This window comes from Miniopterus schreibersii (assembly GCF_964146895.1).
Source record: "Miniopterus schreibersii genome assembly, chromosome: 11".
NCBI classification, from domain to species: domain Eukaryota; kingdom Metazoa; phylum Chordata; class Mammalia; order Chiroptera; family Miniopteridae; genus Miniopterus; species Miniopterus schreibersii.
The window spans coordinates 256,734-278,638 of record NC_138111.1 but is presented as its reverse complement, the minus strand read 5'-3'; the positions used below and the strand labels follow the sequence as shown (position 1 = coordinate 278,638).

At 61.2% G+C, this 21,905-nt stretch overlaps 3 protein-coding genes across 4 annotated transcripts; 1 reads left to right on the top strand and 2 right to left on the bottom strand.

Annotated features, from left to right (window-relative positions):
• Positions 1-116: 116 nt before the first annotated feature.
• Positions 117-7,423, bottom strand: CCDC183 (coiled-coil domain containing 183; the record flags this gene model as incomplete). The annotated part of the gene is made up of 14 exons (XM_081151734.1): positions 117-297; positions 1,062-1,158; positions 1,233-1,418; positions 1,505-1,673; positions 1,896-2,056; positions 2,669-2,769; positions 3,351-3,405; positions 3,491-3,616; positions 5,041-5,163; positions 5,695-5,799; positions 6,026-6,193; positions 6,344-6,421; positions 6,826-6,947; positions 7,360-7,423. The coding sequence occupies 14 exons, from the start codon at positions 7,421-7,423 to the stop codon at positions 179-181; spliced, it is 1,674 nt and encodes a 557-aa protein (XP_081007860.1). The 3' UTR covers positions 117-178.
• Positions 7,424-8,096: 673 nt separating this feature from the next.
• Positions 8,097-11,535, bottom strand: TMEM141 (transmembrane protein 141). Of its 2 annotated transcripts, XM_081151374.1 has the most exons (5): positions 11,400-11,535; positions 11,064-11,130; positions 10,621-10,704; positions 10,305-10,412; positions 8,097-9,871 (listed from the first exon to the last, which is right to left on the bottom strand). In XM_081151374.1, exons 1-5 carry the CDS (start codon positions 11,451-11,453, stop codon positions 9,858-9,860), a joined length of 327 nt encoding a protein of 108 aa, XP_081007500.1. In that variant the 5' UTR covers positions 11,454-11,535; the 3' UTR covers positions 8,097-9,857. The 2 variants fall into 2 exon arrangements, with proteins under 2 accessions (XP_081007500.1, XP_081007501.1); XM_081151375.1 differs by lacking the exon at positions 10,621-10,704 and having other exon boundaries at positions 11,400-11,518.
• A 2,670-nt stretch (positions 11,536-14,205) lies between these two features.
• On the top strand, positions 14,206-18,156 carry LCN15 (lipocalin 15). Its single transcript, XM_081151373.1, has 7 exons — positions 14,206-14,313; positions 14,692-14,831; positions 14,916-14,986; positions 15,162-15,272; positions 15,894-15,995; positions 16,278-16,356; positions 17,899-18,156. Exons 1-6 carry the CDS (start codon positions 14,209-14,211, stop codon positions 16,310-16,312), a joined length of 564 nt encoding a protein of 187 aa, XP_081007499.1. The 5' UTR covers positions 14,206-14,208; the 3' UTR covers positions 16,313-16,356; positions 17,899-18,156.
• The last annotated feature ends 3,749 nt before the right edge of the window (positions 18,157-21,905 follow it).

Here is a 21,905-nt window from a genome sequence, read left to right as displayed (position 1 = left end):
TGGGCTCGGGGCCCCGGGTCCGCAGCGAGCGCCCCGCTTCCCGCGCTTCCCGCCGTGGTCCCGCGGCCGCGCCTCCCCAGGTTCACTCCGAGGGCCCCTCCCCGCGGAGCCCCTCGCAGTTTTGGAAAAATGTTTATTTGTGGAGCCGGGGGCGGGGGTCCGGGCGCGCTCGGCGCGGTCACTTCTTCTTCTTCTTGGCCGCCTTGAGCTTGTCCTCGATGACGCGCTGCGCCTGCCTCTTGATCTCGGCCCGCGAGGGCACGTAGCTGTGGTCCACGTCGGCGAACTGGAAGGTCTCTGCGCGGGAGCGGGCGGCTGAGCCCCGGGCGCGCCCCGCCGCCGCTCGGCTTTGGGGCCTTCCAGGCCCGGGGACGCCGCGCCCCGGGCGCCGGGGGTGTCTTTTTTGCAGACTGACCAAATGCAGAGCCTCTCCTGACCCCCATTTATCAAAATCTCACATAAGCATCCCCTGGGATCCAGGAGATCGGGGTTCGATTCCCAGGCCTGGGCTGCGGGCTCCTTCCCCGGTGAGGGGCGAGCAGGAGGCAGCCGATCAGTGACTCTCGTCATTGATGTTTCTCTCTCTCCCTCTCCCTTCCTCTCTCTGTAGTCAATATATATTTTGAAAAAAAAGAACTATTAAAAAATATATCTCACACAAGCCCACATTCTCCTGTCCAGCTCACCCCAGGGCCAGGGACCAGACAACTGGGCACAGCCCCATGTCCCCAGCCCACTAAAATTATTCAGAGGAGCTGATCTTAAGCCGTGGACCCTGCCTTTTCCACAGGAACCCCAACAAGGGCTCTGGCCTGGGGCTCCCCTTTGCTCCTCTCTGCCTCCTGATGGGCACTGGTGCTGCCCCGTCAGGACATGTACTAATTCTCTCAATGGCACTAACCTCCCCATGTACCCTCACCCTCTCCATCCCTGTCCTTCCTGGCTGTCTTGGTCAGATGGAGCAAGCGGCATGCCCAGCCTCTGCCTTGCACAGCTCAGCCACCCCACATCTTCCCCCTGCGCTGGGCAGCCTGGCTTGCCAGCCCCGACCGAGCCTGTACCTATCATATCTTCCTCCAGGTCCTCAAAGCTGATCCTGGTGTTCTGCTTCTCCTTCAGAGTTGAGGATTCCAGGGTGTCCCTCACCTTCGCGTTCATCTGCAGGGCACGGGGGACTGTCAGCTCTGAGGGGACATGGTACGAGTAGCCCCCCACCCCCAGCCCAGAGCTACCTCCTCAGTCGGGGACAACGCCTGCACTTTGTCAGCCAGGTACAGGAGCTTACTCTCACAGTATGCCAGTTTGCTGTGCACGTCTAGGCTACCCAGGCCAAGTTTGCTGAGCACGTCTAGGCCACCCGGGCCAAGTTTGCTTTGCACGTCTAGGCTACCCAGGCCTTTGGAGAATGCCACTTCATTCTGCAGACCAGAAGGAGGGGCTCGTCTGCTCTCTGGTTCCTCCCAGGCTCCCTGTGCAGGCGGCTCCTCCCCATTCAGGCCAGTACCTGGGCCGTGGGCAGGGTGATGCCGATGAGCCTGAGGTACAGGTTGTCGATGCCCATCTGGATGGTCAGCAGCAGCTTCTGGCTCTTAGTCATGTTACTGTAGGCCAGCTGCAGCCTCTCTTCCTCCTCCTTCAGCGTGTCCTTCATTTTCTTCTGGACAGACTCAAAGCTGTTGAGGACAATGGGGAGGAAGGTGGTGCAGACCTGAGGGTGGAGTTGGGTGCTGTGCTCAATTCAGGGGCTCAAGAGCTGCGATGTGGGCAGGTGGGGTCCCCGGCTCATCTGCAGAGCATGAGCAGGCTGGTTGGCAGTGCATACGCTGGGCTCAGAGCCTGGCCCCAGCTGCGTCTGGTGGGCGGCCCAGATGGAGGAAGGCGGGGCCCCTGGGTACCTGTCAGAGCCGGGCGACAAGTGGAACTTCAGCAGTGCCTCCTCCATCTCCAGCTTCTTCATCAAAGCCCCTATCTGAGTCCGCCTCGCCTCACAATCTTTCATCTGCAGTTGCAGGTTGTTCTCCGTGTTCTTCTGAGCCTCGAACTGGCCTGCAATGTCCTAGCGGTGCCAGTAGGGAGAATCAGGTGTGGGCCATCTCAGCAGGGCCCACAGAACTGGTTCCTTCTGGGTCCCTCCCAGTGGTCAGTAATGTCCATGGCAGCCAGGCACTGAGGACTTATAGGGAGCCAACTATCCATTGGGTGAAGTGCCCCAGGTGTGTCACTGCACATAACCCTCACAAAAAGCAGAGGGTGGAGTCAGGAGACCACCACTAAGAGACTGCATGGCTGCAAGGCGCTTGTCCAAGGATGGACAGGCTTATGTCAGGGCCCTGCTGGACAGGAGCTTGAGGCTAACTAATAATAAACCTAGATCGGATTAAAATAAAAGGGGGGCAGGTGGAGAGGCAGCTGCTGATTATAATGTTGTTGGTTTGAAAAGGGGATGGGGTTGGAGTTGGAGGCCACACCCTAGGCCTTCAGATCCTCAGATTCTGTGGCTCTCTTATCCCCTGGAACAGGCTGGGATGTGCCAGCTGTGTCCCGGGAGGGCCCTCTCCTCTGAGTTGTGGGGGCCACAGCATTGTGTATTCCAGAGAACCTGGCCCAGCTCAACAGGGGCCCCCACCTGCCCTTCCCCCAACACCTCAGGAGTGCCAGGGAGCAGTACCCAGAGGTGGGAGCAGCGCACAGCGGTCTTGACTTTCTCCACCAAAGCAGTCATATTTGCCTGGTACTCGATGTCGGCCTTGGAGGTATCTCTTCTCCTCACTGAGTAGAGCAGAGCAGAGCAGAGCAGAGCAGAGCAGAGGGAAGGACAGCCAGCATACAGGGATGCAGTGGGAGTGCTTTGCAAGGCCTCAGAGGCCTCCGTACCTTCCCCGTCACCAGGGAAGGTCGCCCAGGAACTGGGTCCCTGTCATAGGAGCTTGCACCTGACCCTGCTTCCCCCCAACCGGACTTCAGGGGTGCCCCAGAGCAGTGCCATCCAGAGGAGGACTGGAAGCAGCCTGGCTTGGTGGGGCTTAGTGGAGCTTCTCAGAGGAAGCTCAGGGGCCCAGGGGACTCGAGTTGTCTCTTCTGACGAGTCAGTGGGTGACCAGGCCCTGGGGTGCCTGTGGGGTTTACAGCTGAGAAACCAGGGCCTCAGTCACACTTGGCCATGCGTCCACAGCAGGTAGCCTTGAAGCTGGTGGCCGCTGGCACTCGGCCTCTGCAGGTATGGCCAAGGAGAGGCAGGGACACGTCTGTCTCCCTCACTGGGGCCTCAACGGTGGTCTGACTGGTTGGCTTGAGCCAGTGCTGGCCTCTCAGGACCCTGGTTGAGGGCGGGCAGGGAGCTGAGTGCTTACCTTTGATGGATTCTGTCCTCACCAGATTGGAGGGGAAGTCCAGGTCCCTCCGGCCCTGGTGGGGGGCTGAGGTGAGCAGCAGCCTCTGCTGAAGAGCCGCCCCCCACTGTCCTCGTGCACATGGGGCCCTGGTCGCTCACCCGACGGTACTTCTCACTGGTCTCCTTGGTATGGATCTTGTCAATGAGCTTCTTCTGCTGGTTCAGCCTGTTCTCCCGCGCCCGGCGCTCCTCAATGAAGGTCGCCTCCTTTTGTCTCATGTTCATCTGGGGACATGGGGAGGCGGCGGGGGTCCGTTTCAGTAATCCAGTGGTCACTTGTGCTAAATCCGGTGGTCACTTTCAGCCCCCGTCTCCCTAGATTTGGGAACAGCCTTCGAGGCCTTCCTACAACACGGTGCCTGCCGCTTTCACCATCCTTCAGGGTTCCGCTGTCCCCTCCGCTTGGCCTCTCAGCGGCGATGCCTTCCTTCCCTGCACTGCCCTCCTCCGCCCGCGTCACCCAGCTATAGCCATGGCTCCGGCCAACCTCAGCTGCCTCGTGGCCAACCCCACTCGGAGCTCACTAAAGTGGATGCCACGTGTCTACAAATGAAGTCATCTTCTTCCCCCAAACCTGGTCTCTTCCTGTCCTGTTTCTGTGGTGAACGCCATGGTCCATCCACACTTGCTGATGCATCCTGGGGGCTGCTCTGTCCCTCACCACTCACATCTGGCTTAGTGCCACCTCATCAGCTGACCTTTTTTTTTTTTTATCCTCAACTGAGGATATTTTTTACATTGCTTTTCAGAGAGTGGAAGGGGGGGGAGAGAGAGAGAGACAGAGAGAAACACCGACTGGTTGCTTCCTGCACGTGCTCCGACCAGGGCTGGGGATCGAGCCTGCAACTAAGGTATGTGCCCTTTGCCGGAATTGAACCCGGACCCTTCAGTCTGAGGGCCGATGCTCTAACCACTGAGCAAAACTGGCTAGGGCATCATCGGGCGACCTCTTAAAGGCTTCTCAGCTCCCTCTGGGTTCGGCCACCCCCGTCTACCACTGGTCTGGCCCCAGTGACCAGCCTCTGGGCCCTGGGCCCCTCCAGTCTCTGCAGCCAGAGCGCACCTGTTCTGAAACACAAATCTGATCCCGTCTGCCCTGTTTCCTCCCAGGGTCCAGGTTAGGGGGGCTGGCTCCAGGGTAGGTGGGGGGCCGACACCCAAGCCCCAGCTGCCCACAGCCACCACTGCTCTCAGGCTGGTTCCTCTGCAGCCTCTCAGCGCCAGCTCCTCATGCCTCCTGTGGGCCCTCTCAGCATTACTGCCCCGAGCAGGTCAGCGCCCCACAGTACCCATGTCTCTCTGCTGCGCTGGCCAGAGGCTGTGTGACATGGATGACTGGATGAGCGGCTGCCTCCTCACACTGCCCCTTCATGAGGACAGCTTTGAGGGGCCTTGGCACAGACTGGGTGAGTGGGCGGCTCTGCCTGGCCCAGGCCAGTTTTCTCCCTCCTCTGTCCACCCCATGGCTTCCTATCTAATGGGGCTCCCTCTGTCCAGGGCCACAGTGTGAGCAGAGCAGGCTGGTGGGGGGCTGCTGGACTCCAGCGATCGCAGGTGGTGTGGGCATGGAGGTGTCCTAATGGATCCTGGGCCAGACAGGTCTGACAGGGAGCCCCGCAGGGCCCCCCAGCCCGGGGAACTGAGCTCACCTTGACTTCATCAGTAATCATCATGGCATCTTGGGACATGACTGTCATATCCTGCAGTTCTGAGCAGTAGTCAACCACGAGATTCTGCAGCTTGTCCAGCTCTGTGGGGTATCCTGCCAGCTCCTGAGTTGAAGGGGCAGGGCAGGTGGGCACAGAGCCTCATGGCCCGGGGGCTGCGGGCCTACAGCATGCTGCCCGTTCCAGGCAACTTCCCTGGCCCCTCCCAGTTCTAGAGTGTCCTGTGCCTGCCCCTGTCCCCTCGCCTCAGACTGTGAGCACCCCGAGGACAGTGGCCTGGGGCCCCAGCTCCCTGCCAGGCACAGAGCAGGTGAAAGGAGGGGCACACAGTATCTCCCTAGTGGACTCTTCCACTGCCCCGGGCCAGACAGCCCAGTGACACTTCCAAGGAGGTTGTGATGGGATGTGTCACTGTATGAGAGGTGGCTCTGAAACCCAGGAGACCCACAGAGGGGCTCGAAACGGGTGTGCGGTCTGGGACTGGGGGCTCCAGGTACAGGCCGCCCTGACCAGCTAGCGTGGTTCCCATCCCCTCCGAGAGCCCAGCCCTGCGTGCAGGCTGGGGCCTGAGACCCGGGCCCTCCCACCTAGCTGGGCCCCCTGGGCCCCGGGTTCGGGTTGGAGTTCGGGGCTCACTTTCTTCAGGTAGTCCAGCAGGCCCATGTACAGCAGGTGGATATTCTGGCTCGTGGTGATCTTAATCATCGTCTTTTCGATGTTGTTCTCTAACTGGCGGATGACCTGGGGGCCGCCCGAGGGCACCGTGAGAGCCAGGCCCCCTGCAGGTGCGGAGGCCAGCCCGGGGGGCGTGGCGTCCGCTTAGCCCCGCCCTCAGCTTGCCCCGCCCCCACCGCGCCCCGCCCCTCCGCCGCCGCGCCCCCCCAGGCCCGCCCCGCCCCCAGCCCGCCCCCGCCGCAGCCCCGCCCCAGGCCGCCCCGCCCCCAGGCCGCCCCGCCCCCGCCGCCACCTGCAGCAGGCGCAGCTGCTCCTTGGTGGCCACCGGCTGGTTGCGCAGGCCGTCCAGCTGCAGCTGCATGCTCTCCAGCTGCTGCCCGCGCCGCCGCACCAGGTGGATCAGCACGTTGTGCACGTTCACGCGGTCGAAGACGTACTTGCGCAGCCTCTCGCGCGCCACCTGGGTCGGGGAGGGCACGGTGCGCGGGGGGCCGCGGGCTCGCGGGCGGCGGGGCGGGCGGGGAGGGACCCTGGGGGGGGTCTCGCTCTGCCCCCACGGGCTCTGCGGCGTCGTTGGGCGAGGGGCGGGGGACCCTTCTCGCCGCCTTACCTCCATGGTGCTGCGGCAATTCGCCAGCCTCGTGGGCACGTTCTTCCCGCAGGCCTTGGAGATGGACCGCTGGTCGTACTGCGGGGCGGCCGCGGCTGAGCTGGGGGCGCCTCTGCGCCCCCCTGCCGCCGGCCCCTCCAGGCATCCTCCCAGGGCCAGCCCCGCAGCAGGACCCCGGGAGGCAGGGCGCTACAGGACCCCATCCAGGACATCCCAGCGCAGACGTGATGGGGGTGGGAGACGAGGGCCCAGGCCTCCCCCACAAGGCCAGAGAGCCAGAGGGGCCCCCGCAGCAGAGGGTAGCCCAGGAAAGGGAACCTAGTCAGGGGGCCTGCCCGCCAGGCTCGCTGGAGTGACCGCAGCCCAGCGCACGTCCCCAGCTGCCCCAGCTGCGGTCAGAGCCCGGACAGGGGCGGGGCGCTCGCGGTCCACCCGGGTCCGGCTCAGCGCGCCGGGCAGCAGGGAGGGCCTGGGCCGCGCACCTTCTTGGCCAAAGCCCAGTCCTGGGTCCCGCGACGGATGTTGCTGCGCAGCAGAGCCAGCGTCTCCTTGTTCTTGACGGTCTTCTCCTTCATGGCCTGGACCTGCAGCGCCAGGCATTGCTCTGCGGGCGGGCAGCGGGTCAGGGGCCGGGTGTGGCCGAGGGCCTGGCCGGGATTCCGGGTCTGGGCCCCTGCCCCTGGCCTCGCTGCTCAGCCCTGCTCTTCTGGGCGGCTGTGCTTAGCAGTGGGGGGCCTTGTGTTCCCTTCCAGGCCTGCTGGAAGCAGCTGGGCCACTTCTTGTCCCCTCTGGCTTTGGGGTCCACAATGCCCACAAATCTCTGTGAAGCCCCCCAGCTTCTCTCCCCACCCCTGCCCCCTGCGTGGTAGGCGCCTGGGATGCCTTCTCCCAGCTCTCTGGGAGGTGGGTGGTAGGGTGACCACCAGCCTGTTTGCCCTCAACTGTCCCTGTGTTAAACCTGAAAGTCCTGCACTCAGAGCCCCTGAGCGGGGCGGGGCTGTGCCCTGGTGGCTCACCCTGGAGCCGGGTGATGGTCTTCAGCTCCCGGATCTCCTCGTCTACACCCGCCTCTTCCCACATCCTCACAGTGGCCCCTGGGCCCTGCCTTCCAACCTCCTCGATGTGCTGGGCCTGCTCAGCAGACCCTCAGTTCAATTGTCCCCGGAATCTCCACCCATTGTGACGGGGGCCAAGGTTCTCAAAGCCCAGGGAACCCTGGAACGCCTGGCCTGCGCCTCCGCCCTCTGCCCCCAGCCAGCCTGAGTGTCCCCTGGACACTTGAGTCTTGTGGCTGCTCTCTGCTTGGGCGGGTGGCCAGGGCGTCACCCTTCTACAGGGAGGTGACTTGGAGTGGTTTGGCAGTGCACCCACCCATCCCCTCCACTGTCTCCTAAACTCCTGACCACTCGCTGCCTCACAGGATCTCTTCTCCCACCCACCGACCCCAAGTTCAAACTCCACACCCAGGTGACCTGGGTCATGAGACCCCCAGCCTCGGCCTTCACTACTGCACCTCTCCCTGACCTCTGCCTCCACTTCCCCCGGGAATTCCTGGCTCCAGCTTTAGATTCCTGGCTCCAGGAAGGATCAGTGCCCATCTCTGCACCCCCTGCCCAAGCATCCCTTAGAGCTGTGTGCCCCAAGCACTGGACAGCCTGGGGCTCTGGGGGTGCACACTGGATTTGTTGCTTTTCCAAGTTACGCTGCATGACTTCGCTGGGGCTGTCCTAACAAACGCCACACACACCTGCTTAAACAACAGACGTTTATTGTCTCATATCCTGGAGGCCGGCCGGCCGAGATCCAGGTGTAAGCAGGGCTGGTTCCTCCCAAGGCCTCTCTCCAGGTCTTGCAGACGGCTGTCCTCTCCCCATGTCCTTACATGGCCTTTTCCCTGCACCCGTCTGTATCCGCATCACCTCTTATAAGGTCATCATCAGTGAGGTGAGGTCTGGGCCCACCCTCATTTTAACATCACCACCTCTTCAGAGGCCCTGTCTACAAATGCAGTTGTATTCTGAGGCCCTAGGGTTAGGGCTGCAATATGTGAATTTTGGGGGACACACTTCAGCCATAACAATGGTCTTCACCCATTGTCACAGCACCCACTCCTTCTATGATCTCTTACACAGACCCTTTACTTTTCTGACTAGTTTTTAAAAAGTGAGTCCAGTCAGGTCTAAAACTTCATTCATCCTCTCCCTCCTTCTGAGCCAGGCCTTACGCTCAGGGAGATGGAAGGACCTGCCATATGCTTGGTCTGCCCCTGCCCCCCACCCCCACCAGGGCCTGAGGCAGCGCCTGCCTCCTGTCCCCCAATATTGGTTCTCCCTTCTTTCTGATATAGGAACCCTGAATTTTAGTGGGGCACATGGCTGTGTAGAACAAGGCTGCCTTCCTAGGTGTCTTTCCCAAGTGTACACTGACAGTTCGGGCCAATGCAGTGTAGGCAGAATGGTGAATGAATGCGCCCTCCTTCCTGGTGACTGGGATGAAGACACAATGGCTGGAGCTGGCACAGCTGCCTGGGGCCATGAGGTGGACTTGGAATAGAGGCCATTACAGCAGTGAATGGACTAACAGGAGCCCGGGCTCCTGTCAGCCCCAGACCACCCACTTGGGCTTTACCATAAAGGAGACTCTGAGTTGCTTATGCCATGGTTATCTTGGGCTTCCTGTCATTGCCTTCCCACCAAGAGTCCTGGTGCATGTAGGTGCTCAGTAGATATTCTTTTGAATGACCAGCTAGGCCAAGAGGCACAGGGGCTGACCTGGCACAAGCAGCGTGGCCCTGAGCCGAGTGCCTTCAGTGTGACTGGGAAGCCAACTCAAAGGATGGTGGACTCCAAGTTTATATAACCTGCCTCTTCCTGTTGGGGGGGGTGAGGTGGGTAGTCTTGCTCATGTTCTGTGAGGACAGAGCTCCAGTAAGCTAGCTCGTACCTCCCTACGCCCCAGGAGAGAAATGACTTCATCTGACAGGTGTGTTTGGGAGGATAGGCAGGTGGGCATAGCCACTTCCTGTCCCTGCTCTCTCGGGAACCAGGTGCCATTGGCTGTACACCTTGTGGTCTGCTCCTCCTGCCAAGCTGTACAGAAACAGACCCCTGCACAGGGAGGCCTCACTGTCTTACAGGACTGGCAGCAGTGTCTAATCCTGGCGTTCAGTGTTAGGAACTGCCTGGCACAGCCTCCAGTATCAGCCACTAAGGTGACATTTGTTTCTCAGCTTCTTCCTGCTTTTGCTTCCCAATCGCTGTGGAACTCAGGTGGGAAAAAGCGAGGCGTTTATTAGTCCCAGAAGCCCGGCAGCATCTGTCACCGATGACTGTGGGGGATACAGGGCCAGAAAGGGAGTGTGAGTGCACCAGGGAGTGCAGAAGTCCTGTCACCACACTCCCCAGAGGGTGCCGGGAGGACCAATGGGGGAGGGGGGCCTGGGGTGTGGAGGTGCTGAGGGCTGTGTTCTAGAACTCTCCGGGCCCAGGTCTTGTGCACCCTGGCTGGAGCTCTCCTAGGGGCGCTGGTCTGAAAGAGACAAACAGAGACAGATCCACATCCTAAAGCTGCTCATGGTCCCTGCACCCATTTTACTGGGGCAAAGACCAAGGCGAGGCTACAACAAGGATGCAGGCAGTGGAGGCCAGGGCTGAGGCCAATCCGCTTGCTGCCTGATGCCTGGCCTCTCAATCTGCCCGTTCTTACTGGGGTGTCCACCTCCTCACTCCTCACTTCCCCCACCCCAGGGCCACCCAACCCCTCCTGGGTCTTCCTCCTGCACTCAGAGCTCTGGAAGTTTCGTCCACTGCACTCATTCCCACTCCAGGAAGTGCATGCCGAGGGCCCAGGCCAGAAGGGAGAGGCCCTGTCCAGCCTACACCTCTGGCCCCAGGTGTGCCTGCCTAGAACTCTGGGCAGCAGAGGCAAAGCTTCTGCTTCTCACTGCCCCTGGGCCTCTCACCTGTGCCCACGTCTGTGGGGAGCTTCCCGGTCTCCAGGAAGAGCCAGAGGTTGCTGCACTTCTGCGTCTCCACTCGGGTCACCCAGTAGCTGGCCACTGAGCCTGCGACTGGGGAACAAAGCAGGGGCGCGGGGGTGGGCTTGGGCAGGGCCCCCTCCAGGAACTGGGGCCCCACCCCAGGAGTCAGGGATGTTTGGAACACAGCCCCCCACAAACACACACCCCTAGAGGGAACCCATCCCCACCAAAGAGCCAGTGACCTCTGGCAACATGGGAGCACCTCAGGGGCCCCAGGCACTGACCCTGGAGCGCTCACCCACGGCCACCAGCACGTTCCACTGGAAGGGATACTTAAACCTCCTCTGAGTGGACATCTGCAGGCCGAGGGTCACACCGGCGCCTGCCCGGAGACAGTCCGTCAGCCTGCCCGCACCTGCGCCGGGCCCCCAGCACCTGCGCCGGCCCCCAGCACCTGCGCCGGCCCCCCGCACCTGCGCCGGCCCCCAGCACCTGCGGGCAGCCCCCAGCACCTGCGGGCAGCCCCCCGCACCTGCGCGCAGCCCCCCGCACCTGCGCCGGCCCCCAGCACCTGCGCCGGGCCCCCAGCACCTGCGCCGGCCCCCAGCACCTGCGCGCGTCCCCCAGCACCTGCGCGGGGCCCCAGCACCCGCGGGCAGCCGACTCGGCGCCCCCTGCTGGGCAGTCAGAACGAGCCGGGAGGCGGAGGCCTTTACACGCGTGGGCGCGGGAGCAGCCTACCTGTGACGAAGGTGAAAATGCCCTTCACGAAGGCGCTGGACTGGCAGGCGGCGTACTCCCCCAGCCCCTGGGGGGGGGTGAAGGCTCAGTGCCCCTCCCTCTTCCCGCGCGGTCCCCGCGTCCCTCCTCTCCGCACGCGGGCGAGGCCCTGGGGAATGGACGCAGCCCACCGCCCCACGCCCACCGCCCCACGCCCACCGGGGCGCCCGGGCCCAGAGCCGGAGGTCCCGACTCCCCGCCCCTTTTCCCGACGCGGACACACCCACCGAGCCCCGCCCCGCCCCGCCCGGCTCAGCTCCCGAGGTCGCGGGCCCGCGTCCCAGGCCGGCTGCTCACCGGGTGCCTGGCGGCTACGGCGTCGTCCACCCGGGACAGGCCCAGGTTCACCATGGCTGGCGGGGCCGGGCCGTCGGGTCCACGCAGGCGCGGGCGGAGGTGCGGGGCGTGGCGTGGCGGGACCTGAAGGTCGATCTGCGCAGGCGCGGGAGGAGGGGGCGGGACCTGGGGAGGGGCGGGGCCTGCGTGGGGCGGAGGGGCGGGGCCTAGGAGGGGCGTGTCCTGGAAAGGGGCGGGGCCTGGCGCTCCCCGCAGCCGGGACGGCGGGAGGCGGGCGCGCGCTCGGCCGCCCTGCCCCGTGCAGAAGCCGTCAGCGGCGGAGGGGCGTTGATGGAATTGCTTGCTGGGGTGGGGCTTTGCTTAGGGATTCAATCTCTTGAAAACGACCACGGAGTAGTGATGTATCAAAGGGTTATTTAGCAAATTCCAAAAATACTATAAGCCCATACTTGGTGCGGGCTCTGTGCTGGGAGCTGGGGAGCCCACGGAGGAGGCAGAACCCCGGCCCTTAAGGGCAGGCGGGTGAGCAGAGCCGGGGGAGAGGGAAAACAGGACAAGGAGGGGACAGGTCCTTGTGCTGGCCGGTGGGGGCTGGGGGGCCCCTGGGACCCCCGAGTCAATGTGGCCCCAAGGCTGGGCTGGTGGTGGGTGGGGGTGGCCCTTCCCTGAAGGGCCTTCTTGGCCCCAGGCTTCTTGTGCTCTCTGACCCAACCCACAGAGGTCCCAGGACCTGGAGCTGCAGGGTGAGGAGCCCACTCCGAGGCCTGAGAGTGTCCCCAGCCGATGAGGCTGCAGCCCATGTGCCTGTCTGCCCGGGACAGGTGCAGGGCGCCAACTTGGTCCCTGGAGCCCGATGCTCTCCACCGGAGTCCTGCCCGCCTCCCAGCACAGGGCCGCCTATTTAGGCTGTGAGCCCCCAACACTGACAGACAGGGTGAGCCTGGGTGGGGCTGGGCATGCTGCAGGTCTCTCCCAGGGCCTCACCTCTGGGTGCCTCAGGAAGCTCTGTGGAAATGCTGCTGGGGTCCCCACCACATGGGCCAGATAGGGTCCAGAGGCCACTCCGTCCTCTGTCCTAAAGGCTCCGTTGGAGCCGACTGATTTGGAGGAGGGCGCCTTGCTCCTCTGGAACTTTCTTCCTCTGCAAGCCCTGTGGGGCACTAGGTGCCTGGCTCCAGGAGGGGCCCTTCCACCCTGCAGGCTGTGTGGGTGTGCCCATGTGTACACCGTGAGCTGCACAAGCGTGTGGGTGCGTAAGGACACCCACCCACCCAAGGTGGGACCCGCAGGCACCTTGCCAGTAGGAGATTACTGGAAGGATATCAGGATCCAGATTAGCAGAGGGAAGTGGGGCCCGGAAGAGATTAACCAAAGAGTTTATATACATATATGCATAACCCAGGGGCGCAGACAATAGTGCTGTGAAGGCCTGGGGAGGGGGCAGGAGCGGGGAGGAGGGGGTCAAGGGGGGAAGAAGGGGGGACATTTGTAATACTTTCAACAACAAAGATAATTTTAAAAAACATGCTGCTATTCAGACAAGTGTGTAGGTGTGTCTCAGGTGGTCTCCGTTTGCCTCTCCCCAGGACCAATGATGTTGAGCATTTTCTCATTTGTTTGTTTTCCATCTGAATGCCTTTTTTGGTGAAATGTCTTTTTAAATCACTTTTTTCCTTTATTTTTTTTTAATTGGGTATTTGTTTTTTTTTTATTGAGTCTTAAGAGTTCTTTGTAGATTCTGGGTCCAAGTCCTTTAGAAGATGTGTGTTTTGTAAAATTTTCATGGGAAGACTTTGCCTTCTATCCTGTGAGTCAGGGGCCTGGTGAGAGCCAGTGCCTTCTGAAACCCTGTGGAGGCGCCAAGCAGGAGCCTCGGTTCCACCCCTCCCGCACGCCGGGGATGAGGGTCTTTCTCCCACCCCAGACTGGACCCCCTTCCACTCTGGAGCACTGGTAGTTCTGGCCCTCTCCACGGACCCCGGGGTATCCAGGCCGCGTGCTGCTCCTGGCATTGCGTGGACACGAGACATCACCTGCAAAGGCCTTGGCGCCTCAAGCCCCAACCAGCCAGTGGTGCCTCCCTGGCGACACTCCTGCCTGAACACTTATGCAACTGGTGATTAGGTGGTTTTGAGACCGTAATCCATCCTAAGTGGCAGCTCAGCCCCACCCTCCAGACGTGTTTGCTGGGGGCCCAGCAAGTGGCTGCATGGAGGCAGTAGGGGTCTGGAGTGAGGGGCGCCTTGGCCTCTGATGTCACCTGTCACATCTGCCCTGGCACAGGCTCTGCCCCTAGATGAGGTCCAGAGGCCTGGCCAGTGGTGAATCCACTACTGTGTGGGGAGCAGAGGGAGTGAGGACTGTGGGGGACCCAGGCCCCCAGAGGGTACCTGCTGGCTAGAGCAAACCTGAGCCTGAATGCTTCCCAGCAGCACCCCCAAGGGCCCTGGGCCTCCAGCCCCAGCCAGACCAGAGATGGACAGAGGAGCTGAGGATCCGGGTCCCTGCAGGCTACGACAGTCTCTGTTTGGGCCCCTGACCCCAGGACTGACTGGCAGGTTAGGGGGGACAAATCCACAGCTTGGAGGTGAGAGCCCAGCTTTCTGGGGCCTGCCAGGAAATGACCCCTGGAGCCGGTGGGGACACTCAAGTGATTGTGCCACACAATGGACAAAGGAGGGCTTGAGTTTCCGGAGCTCAGATGCCTTCCACTCCCCAATCTGCTGATGTGGTAAGCCCTGCTCCTGGGCTGGGCTATAAAACTGGGCCTGCTGGGGCTCAGACACGGTGCCAAGGGCCAAGGACAGGCATGGGGATGAAGTCATCCGTCCTCGTGGGCCAGATCCTGGCGTTGCTCTGGGTGTCCACAGCTTGGGCTGATGTTCTGGTGCAGCCAGAGTTTGATGCCAAGAAGGTACCGGAGGCTCTGTGCTGTTCTGTGGTGGGCTGGGGGCTGAGCATCTGCTGAACACACAGCAATGGGGTAACAGGAACAGCATCTCCACCTGCTGGGCCTTGACCCCGTTAGACTAGCTCTTTATATAACCCTGAAACCACCCTGTGTGGGGGGTGGTCACTGACCCATTTCACAGGGGGGTACTGAGGCTCACGGTGGTGACGTGACCTGCCCCAGGTAAGTGCAGAACAGGGCTCTCGTCCACCCCAGTCTCAGACCCAAGAGGTGGACACTCCAGAGACCAGGGCTGTGTGGCTTCAGATGAGTCCTGGTTCTGGGTTGTCGTCCTTGTGCTCCTGGGTCCCCGAGCCTGCTGTTCAGTGAGCTACTTGGCAGTTCTCAGGCCTCTGGTACGTGGTCTCCATGGCCTCCGACTGCAAGGTCTTCCAGAGCAAGAAGGACCACCTGCTAATGTCCACCAGTGCCATCACAGCCATGGCGGGGGGCAACCTCAGCGTCCACATGGAGTTCCCTCGGTGAGCCCGGTGGGGCCCGGTGCAGCTGGAGGGGTGGGGTGAGCCTGGGCAGCTTCGGAGAGTGAGTGGGCTGTGCACCCCCAGGGCTGATGGCTGTAACCAGGTGGATGCCGAGTACCTGAAGGTGGGCTCCGAGGGACACTTCAGAGTCCCAGGTAGGTCCTGCCCCATCGCCTTCAGAGGCACCTGACGCCGATTCTTTATAGGACTCCCCTTAAACTCAGGACTCCCTCTCCATTGCCATCTCCTGTCCCTCCCCCACGGCCACTGGAAGCAGAGGCCAGTGTGGGTGGGGTCGGTCCGGGCCCCTGCAGCTCTCCTCCTCCGCAGCTTTGGGCTACCTGGACCTGCGCGTCGTGGACACGGACTACAGCTCCTTCGCCGTGGTCTACATCTACAAGGAGCTGCAGGGGGCGCTCAGCACCATGGTGCAGCTCTACAGTGAGGCCCCGCCCCCATCCCACCCCTTCAGTACCTGCCCCAGACCCTGCTTTTCCCTTGTCTCACTTCCACGTCTGGGCCCGGCAAGGGTCATGCGGGTGTGAGGTAGGGGCGGGGGGACCCCACAGGGCTTTGGATGGGTAGGGGTTGACTGGAGGGGCCTCTGAGGGCCGGGCACTGAAGGTGGGGACCCATCTTCCCGGCTGCCTGAGACTCGGAACCAGGGCTGAGATCCTGTTCCGCTTTAATATCTGGGGTATCGGCAGAGTGGAGCTCCCCAAGGTGGAGAGGCTGGGGTGAGGGTGGGAGGGCGGCCTTGGGAGCTGTAGGAAAAGATGCCTATGGGGGGGGGGGGGAGGCTCAGGGGAGCATGGCCAGGGAGAGCATCTGGGTCCCCAACCTCCTGGACGCCCTTGTGTGAATTAGGAAAGGGTGCCTCTCTGGGCCAATTCCAGTCCCCACCAGCCCCTCAGCGAGGGGGCACTTTCGTGCCCAACCTGCCCGAGCTCGGGTGGCGGACCTGCTGTCAGCCCTCAAGGAAGTGAGGTCAGGAGACACCCTCTCTCCTTCCCCCTCACCTCTGTGAGCCATGGGGTTCACAGGGGCCCTGCTTTGTCCCAGGCCGGACCCCGGAAGCGAGTCCCCAGGCCCTGAATGCCTTCAGGTTGTTCTACCCCACGGTGGGGCTCCCGGATGACATGATGGTCATGCTGCCGAAGTCAGGTACCCCTGCCAGGCCCCGCCCGGCCCATCCCCGCCCATCCCCGTCTTCAGCCCTCCTTCCTGATTCAGCAGCTCCAGCCACTCCTGCCCACGGCCCCCTTCTCCCCCCACACACCCCAAGCCAGAGAATTTGGGGGAGCTCTGGAGGGAGAGTCTTTCAGCTCCACCCTCCTGTGGGGGTGGCTGTACCCGTCCCCACAACACCCAGGGGCTGGAGGCTGCAAAAAGCAGGGGGCGGTGTCTGCCAGCTCAGCCTCTCACGGACTGTCTTCCCTCCCACAGATGCATGCTCCTCAGGGGGCAAGGAGGCACCCTGACACCCCCGGAGGCTCACCTCGACCCTTCCCAGGTGGAGTCCAGGGTAATGCCTCCTTTCTGTCCTGCAGGGCCTGGTGGCCTGCCCTCTCTCCTCACCAGGCCTCCTGCTCTCTCACCAAAGACTCCCCTCCCCACCAAGTCCACTCTGCATTGTCCTGCCTGACCTCTGTGCTTCAGGTCTCAGCTTCCACATCACCTCTTCCAGGAAGCCTCCACTGATTTCCTAAGTCTGCCATAACAAATTACCACAATCTGGATAGCTTAAAACAAGAGACAGTTACCCTCTCACAGTCTAAAATCAAGGTGTGGGCAGGGCTGGTTCCTCACTGGGGCTCTGGAGGAGAACCCCTGCCTCTCCCAGCTCCTGTGGTGCCGGCAGTCCTGGCATCCCTTGGCTTGTAGACACGTCATTCCCACCTCTGAGTCCATTGTCACATGGCCATCTTCCCTCTGTGTGTCTGTGTCCAAACTTCCCTCTTCTTCTTCTTCTTTTTTTTTTTAATATATCTTTATTGATTTCAGAGAGAGGAAAGGAGAGAGAGAGAGGGAAACATCAATGATGAGAGTAATTGATCGGCTGCCTTCTGCACACCCCTGACTGGGGATTGAGCCCGAAACCCGGGCATGTGCCCTGACCAGGAATCAAACCCCAATCTCTTGGATCCTAGGATGACGCTCAACCGCTGAGCCACGTCCGGCCGGGCAAACTTCCCTCTTCTTATAAGGACACCTGTCATTGAATGTAGGGCCCACCCTAAATCCAGGATGATCTCATTTTGAGACCCTTAACTAATTATATCTGAAAGACCGTATTTCCAAAAAAGTTCACATTCAGAGTTCCTGGTGGACTTGAATGTTGGGGGGACACTATCCAACCCAGTGCACTCTGTGTCCCCATTTGCCCCAGCTCACCCCTGGGGCATGGGTCGCTGCCTCGCGATGGCCTGGGTAGGGATCCCACAAGGGACCCTCGTTCACTGCCGTCACGGGGCTGGATCCCCGGGAGCCCTTGGGACACACAGGCAGGTGGGCTTTTGGGGACACCTCCCCCCAAAGTAGACTGTAATGACAGAAAAGGCCTTTCTTTTTCTTTGCTGTGGCCATCCACGGTTTATGAGAAGCACCTGGTAAGTAAATCCCAAGAGTGTTGGCTCCTCTGATTCAAACAGCCCCTTGCCCAGCCGGGCATGGCTCAGCGGTTGAGCATCGACCTAGGATCCAGCAAATCGGGGTTTGATTCCTCATCAGGGCACATGCCCCGGTTTTGGGCTGTAGCCGATCAGTGACTCTCTCATCATTGATGTTTCTCTCTCTCTCTCTGAAATCAATAAAGATACATTTAAAAACAAACAAACAGCCCCTCTGTTCAAACTGCAAAGAGAAGCTTCTCTCACGGCTACATTGTTGCGTCCCCTCCTCCTGCTGTTTTCACAACTCTCAAGGCTACATTGTCGCACCCCCTCCTCCTGCTGTTTTCAAGGCTCAGGGATAATTCCCACCAAGGAGTCTGGAAAGTTCCCTCCCCCCTCCCCTTCAAACAAGCCTTCTCTGAACTCATAACTTTTGCTCTGAGCATGTTTTACAGGCCTGGGAAAATACTGATAAGATGCCTCCCTGCAACATCTGCCAGACTGCCTCCTGGAAAGCAAACAAAGTACAACTTTTCAAGACAACCACCCTGGTATCTGCTCAACTTCAAGACAACCCAAACCCCTCCCTTCCTCGTCGCCTAGCAACCTACCTGCTTAAAAGCAGGCTGGCTCCTTTGTTTCTTGCCCTTGTATTGATTACAATGCACTGGCCCTTTCCATTTCTGGGAAAGCATAATAAACTTTCTTTCTGCATCTCTTCTCTCAGTTGGGAAATCCTTCACAGCCAGCATCACTGGCTCAAACCCTAACATAGACACCAGGGAACCATCAGGCCCCTTACCCAAGTTCATGGTGAAGAATTTGGGAAGCTAAATTAAACAGTAAATAATGGATATGACATGACAGTTGGCAGCATCAGGAGGGGGCCTTGGGCCTCTCCTGGCCATGATGGTGTTTGCATGGCAGGGCTTCCTCGTGGTCCTGCAGCCAGTGTTCCCCATGTCCCTGGCTCTCCTGGCTACTAACCCAGTGGTGCTGGGGACATTTGGGCTGTTTTAACTCTCCGCGGGTCTAGCTGACGCTCCCCGGCATTCTACCCTGCCTCCCATCACACCTGTGATTGTTTCAGAAACGTCACTGGGTAGGAGGAGAGGGGGTAGGAAATGGAGCCAAATCAGGCCACTCCAGAAGGTTCTCTCTGTAGAGGGGGTGAGCCCTGTCTTCAAGCTCTGTGCTCCACCCCCAAGATTATTTTAAAAAGAAAAAGCAGCTTTTGGGGTAAGGCGTCTCATGTGGACCACCTCTTAGGTGCTGATTTGTGGGCTCTATTGTGTTTACTGCCATCCTGGGGCTTTTTTCCTCCCTGGCTGAGAGGCAGGAGAATCCAGTCAAGCTTGGCACCTGTGGGGGGCTGTACCCTCAGGCACCATCTATCACCCACTGGCTTGACCCCCATGGGTTCATAGCACGTGTGGGAAACTGAGGCACCCTGGGAAGACCAGCCCTGCTGCTGGGACCCCACTACAGGAGCTGGAGGCAGAGCTTTGGGGTTTCCTTCCCACTGCTGGTGTCACCCAGACCTTGGGCACATATGTAAACTTCTTTGAGGCCTGGAAATGGGTCCCGGTGGTGGCCGGTGCACTCTGAGCCCTCGCCTGCCAGCCTGGCCCACGGTGGTCTGCTGGACACGTGCAATAAGCCCGATGTGTTCCTTGTTTTGCAGGTCTGGAAACTGAGGCACACAGAGGTCAGCTAATTGCCCAGCAAGGGGCCAAGCTGGGGTTCAGGCTCAGTGGGCAGGCACCAGGGCCTGAGCTCTCTTCTCACCCTCGAGATGTTGGGGCAGGGGAGCCCTCCCCAGGGCCATGCCACCACCATTCTCCTCCCTGACACCATGCCTGGTGGCCTCCCCAGGGAGCTCTGAATGTCCAGGTCGTGTCCGGCACACACACTTCAAAGGGCCAGGTGTGGGGTGGGGCAGGAAGGCGCAGGAGGTCCCGCTTCAGTGCTCGCCGTGCCCTGCAGCCCTTGCAGGGCCGGAGCCGGAAGCCGTTGGCCCCGAGGGCAGCTGTCTCATCCTGCCTTTTGTCACCCGGAGACAGCGGGTGTCCCCCACACTTCCTGTCTTTCCTCTGCTGCCTGGTCAAGCCCATCCCAGGGGGCCCTGGCTTATTACCCCAGGGCTGGGGTCAGCCCGGTTCGAGGGTCAGCCTGGGGCCGGGGTCAGCTAGTCCTCAGTCTTCTCACCCCCACTGTTCCTGACCTTCGTGTGGTCCCCTTTGGTCTCCAGTGTGGCAGCCAGCTCGGGGCCACTCTGTCCTCGCTTGAGCCCCAACCTGACAGCCTTCGTCGGAGGCAGTGCCACACCTGGGAGGCAGGGTGGCAAGTCCCCTGGGTGCAGGACCTCTGCTGAGCCGGGAGCTCTTCCAGGGGGGGCTTCCCCAGCCCAGAGGTGGGAAGACTGACCCCCACCCGCCAAGGGCCAGGGATGTCAATCTGGGCAGGAGTCGCTTTGGGCACCCTCAGACCCTCCTTGGCCACATGGTGCCTGCCTTTCTGCTTCGTCATCATTACAGATAGGGAAACTGAGGCAGAGTAGCTGGGTCCCATGGCTGGAAGGGGCAGGACTGGAGTCCGGGGAGCCTGAGTCAGTCTTCAGCCTGACATGCTTGTTGTTTGGTCCTGGGTCTGAGACTAAGGGCATCGGTGGTGGGAGGAGGCCCTGGGCACTGGTGGGGAAAAGGTGGGTGGGGGTGGTCACAGCCCAGTTCAGGTCCCAGCTGTGGGCTCACTGGCCTGGGAGTTTGAGCAGAACAGGGCCTCTCTGAGGCAGCCTTCTGGGCTGGGGTCCCACCTCGCTGCACACGGTGGGCCTGAGTGAGTCGGGTAGGATGCTGCGCATGGGCTTGGCATGGGGTGGGCTGGATATTATCACCGTGGAGAGGACACGAGGCACAGGAAGGAGAAAAGCAGTTGTCTGTTCCCTGGTACCTGCAGGGGTCCATCAAGCCAGCTTCACCCCACCTCTGTCTCCCGTGGGCCCCTCTCCCTCTCTAGGCCTCAGAGGGGCTCCCTTTGCAGGAAATATCCCCTGGTGAGACCTCCCAGGCAGAGGCAACCCTCACTCATTTCCAGCACGTGGAGGGCAGGACCCCGCTCAGCTTTTGGGAGGCACTGTGCTGGCCCTGGGAGCATTTGTCCTAAGACTCGTCAGAAAGATCCTGGAACCCCTGTGTCCATGGGGAGGTGCCCCGGGAACATGCAGGGTGCTCTGAGCCCATGGACCCTGATGTGGTGCATCCATCCCATCAGTCCTGTGTGGGTTGGAGATGGGGTCCTAGGCTGCCCTGGCAGGGGTGGGGACTTTCTCAGGCCCCCGGGGTGGGTGCCGGTGCCACCTCCGTGGCTGTGGGCATCACTGGGCCTGGGTGGTTCTCTGTAGAAAAGGCAAGTTTCTCTGAGCAGTCGCGGCCAAGTTTGCCTGATGACGTTCCTGGTGATTGCGTCACACTGACTGTCCCTCGGATATAAGCCCCGGTGCTGGGGGCAGAGGCGTGGTGAGCGCTGACCAGCGATGGAGGCCAGGTTGCTGAGCACCGTCCTGGGCATTGTCATGGTGCAGGTGGAGACGGCTGTGCAGGGCCTGGACCTGCAGAAGGTGGCTTTCCTTCCTTGTCTTGGGCAGGTTGGGTGAGGAGGGGTCCAGTTATTCCCTCGTCCCTCCAACCCCGAGCTGATACTGGAGAAGCTACCCCAATCAGGGGCCCAGCACCCACCTGGGTCCGACCCACATGGGCAGGTGGCTAGGAGTCTGAGCTCAGCCTGCTCTCTCTTCTCGTTGGGAGGCGGCACCCAGGGTCAGGCAGGGGCAGAGCCCTTCCTGAGGGTCTCCTGTGGGCAGGCCTGTGTCTTCAGCCAGGCTGCTGGTCCTCCGGGGTCTCCAGGGTCCAGGGCTCACTGTGGCCACCTCTTGCTCCCAGGTCGGTGGGTCCTACACCCTCTGGCCCTGCACACTGTGGGAACCAGGGGAGGCCTGTCCTGGTGGGGAGGGTGGCTGGGGCTTTGGTTCCCACCTAGATCCTTCTGTGCCTGGGCTCTTTCTTTGCTTTGTCTGTTTTGGCTGTGAGGCCAGGAGACCGTCAGCAGGCTTGGAGATGACAGACGACGCTGGGGGCACAAATTCTTTTCTGTTGCAAAAAAAATCAGCTTTCAAGAGTTTCAGATGGAAGCTCTGGGCTCTGGGTGGATTTCGAAGGCAGGAGCTCCTCGTGAGGTGGGCAGAACTGTGCCTCTTCCATGGGGACAGGGCTGCTGGCTGCCAACGGCCCCATGGAGCCACTTGCTCCCTGGTGGTTTTCACAGTCGGTCAACCCCTCTCCAGACCGGCTCTCTCCGGCTCTAACCACCACTGCCCCCTGGTGTTCCTCCCAAGGACAGGTGCAGAAACAGTAGTCCGGGAACTGCAGACAGGCCTGGGTGGGGGGGGCTCACCCTGTGGGCA

What these genes read in the sequence shown, in the direction of transcription:
- TMEM141 (XM_081151374.1), bottom strand. Translation starts at nt 11,453, where the DNA reads ATGGTGAACCTGGGCCTGTCCCGGGTGGACGACGCCGTAGCCGCCAGG. An exon ending in CATTTTCACCTTCGTCACAG is followed by an intron (nt 10,705 to 11,063) that starts GTAGGCTGCTCC and finishes GTCTCCGGGCAG; the next exon opens with GCGCCGGTGTGACCCTCGGC. An exon ending in GAACGTGCTGGTGGCCGTGG is followed by an intron (nt 10,413 to 10,620) that starts GTGAGCGCTCCA and finishes TTTGTTCCCCAG; the next exon opens with TCGCAGGCTCAGTGGCCAGC.
- LCN15 (XM_081151373.1), top strand. Translation starts at nt 14,209, where the DNA reads ATGGGGATGAAGTCATCCGTCCTCGTGGGCCAGATCCTGGCGTTGCTC. An exon ending in GGGACACTTCAGAGTCCCAG is followed by an intron (nt 14,987 to 15,161) that starts GTAGGTCCTGCC and finishes CCTCCTCCGCAG; the next exon opens with CTTTGGGCTACCTGGACCTG. An exon ending in GGTCATGCTGCCGAAGTCAG is followed by an intron (nt 15,996 to 16,277) that starts GTACCCCTGCCA and finishes TCCCTCCCACAG; the next exon opens with ATGCATGCTCCTCAGGGGGC.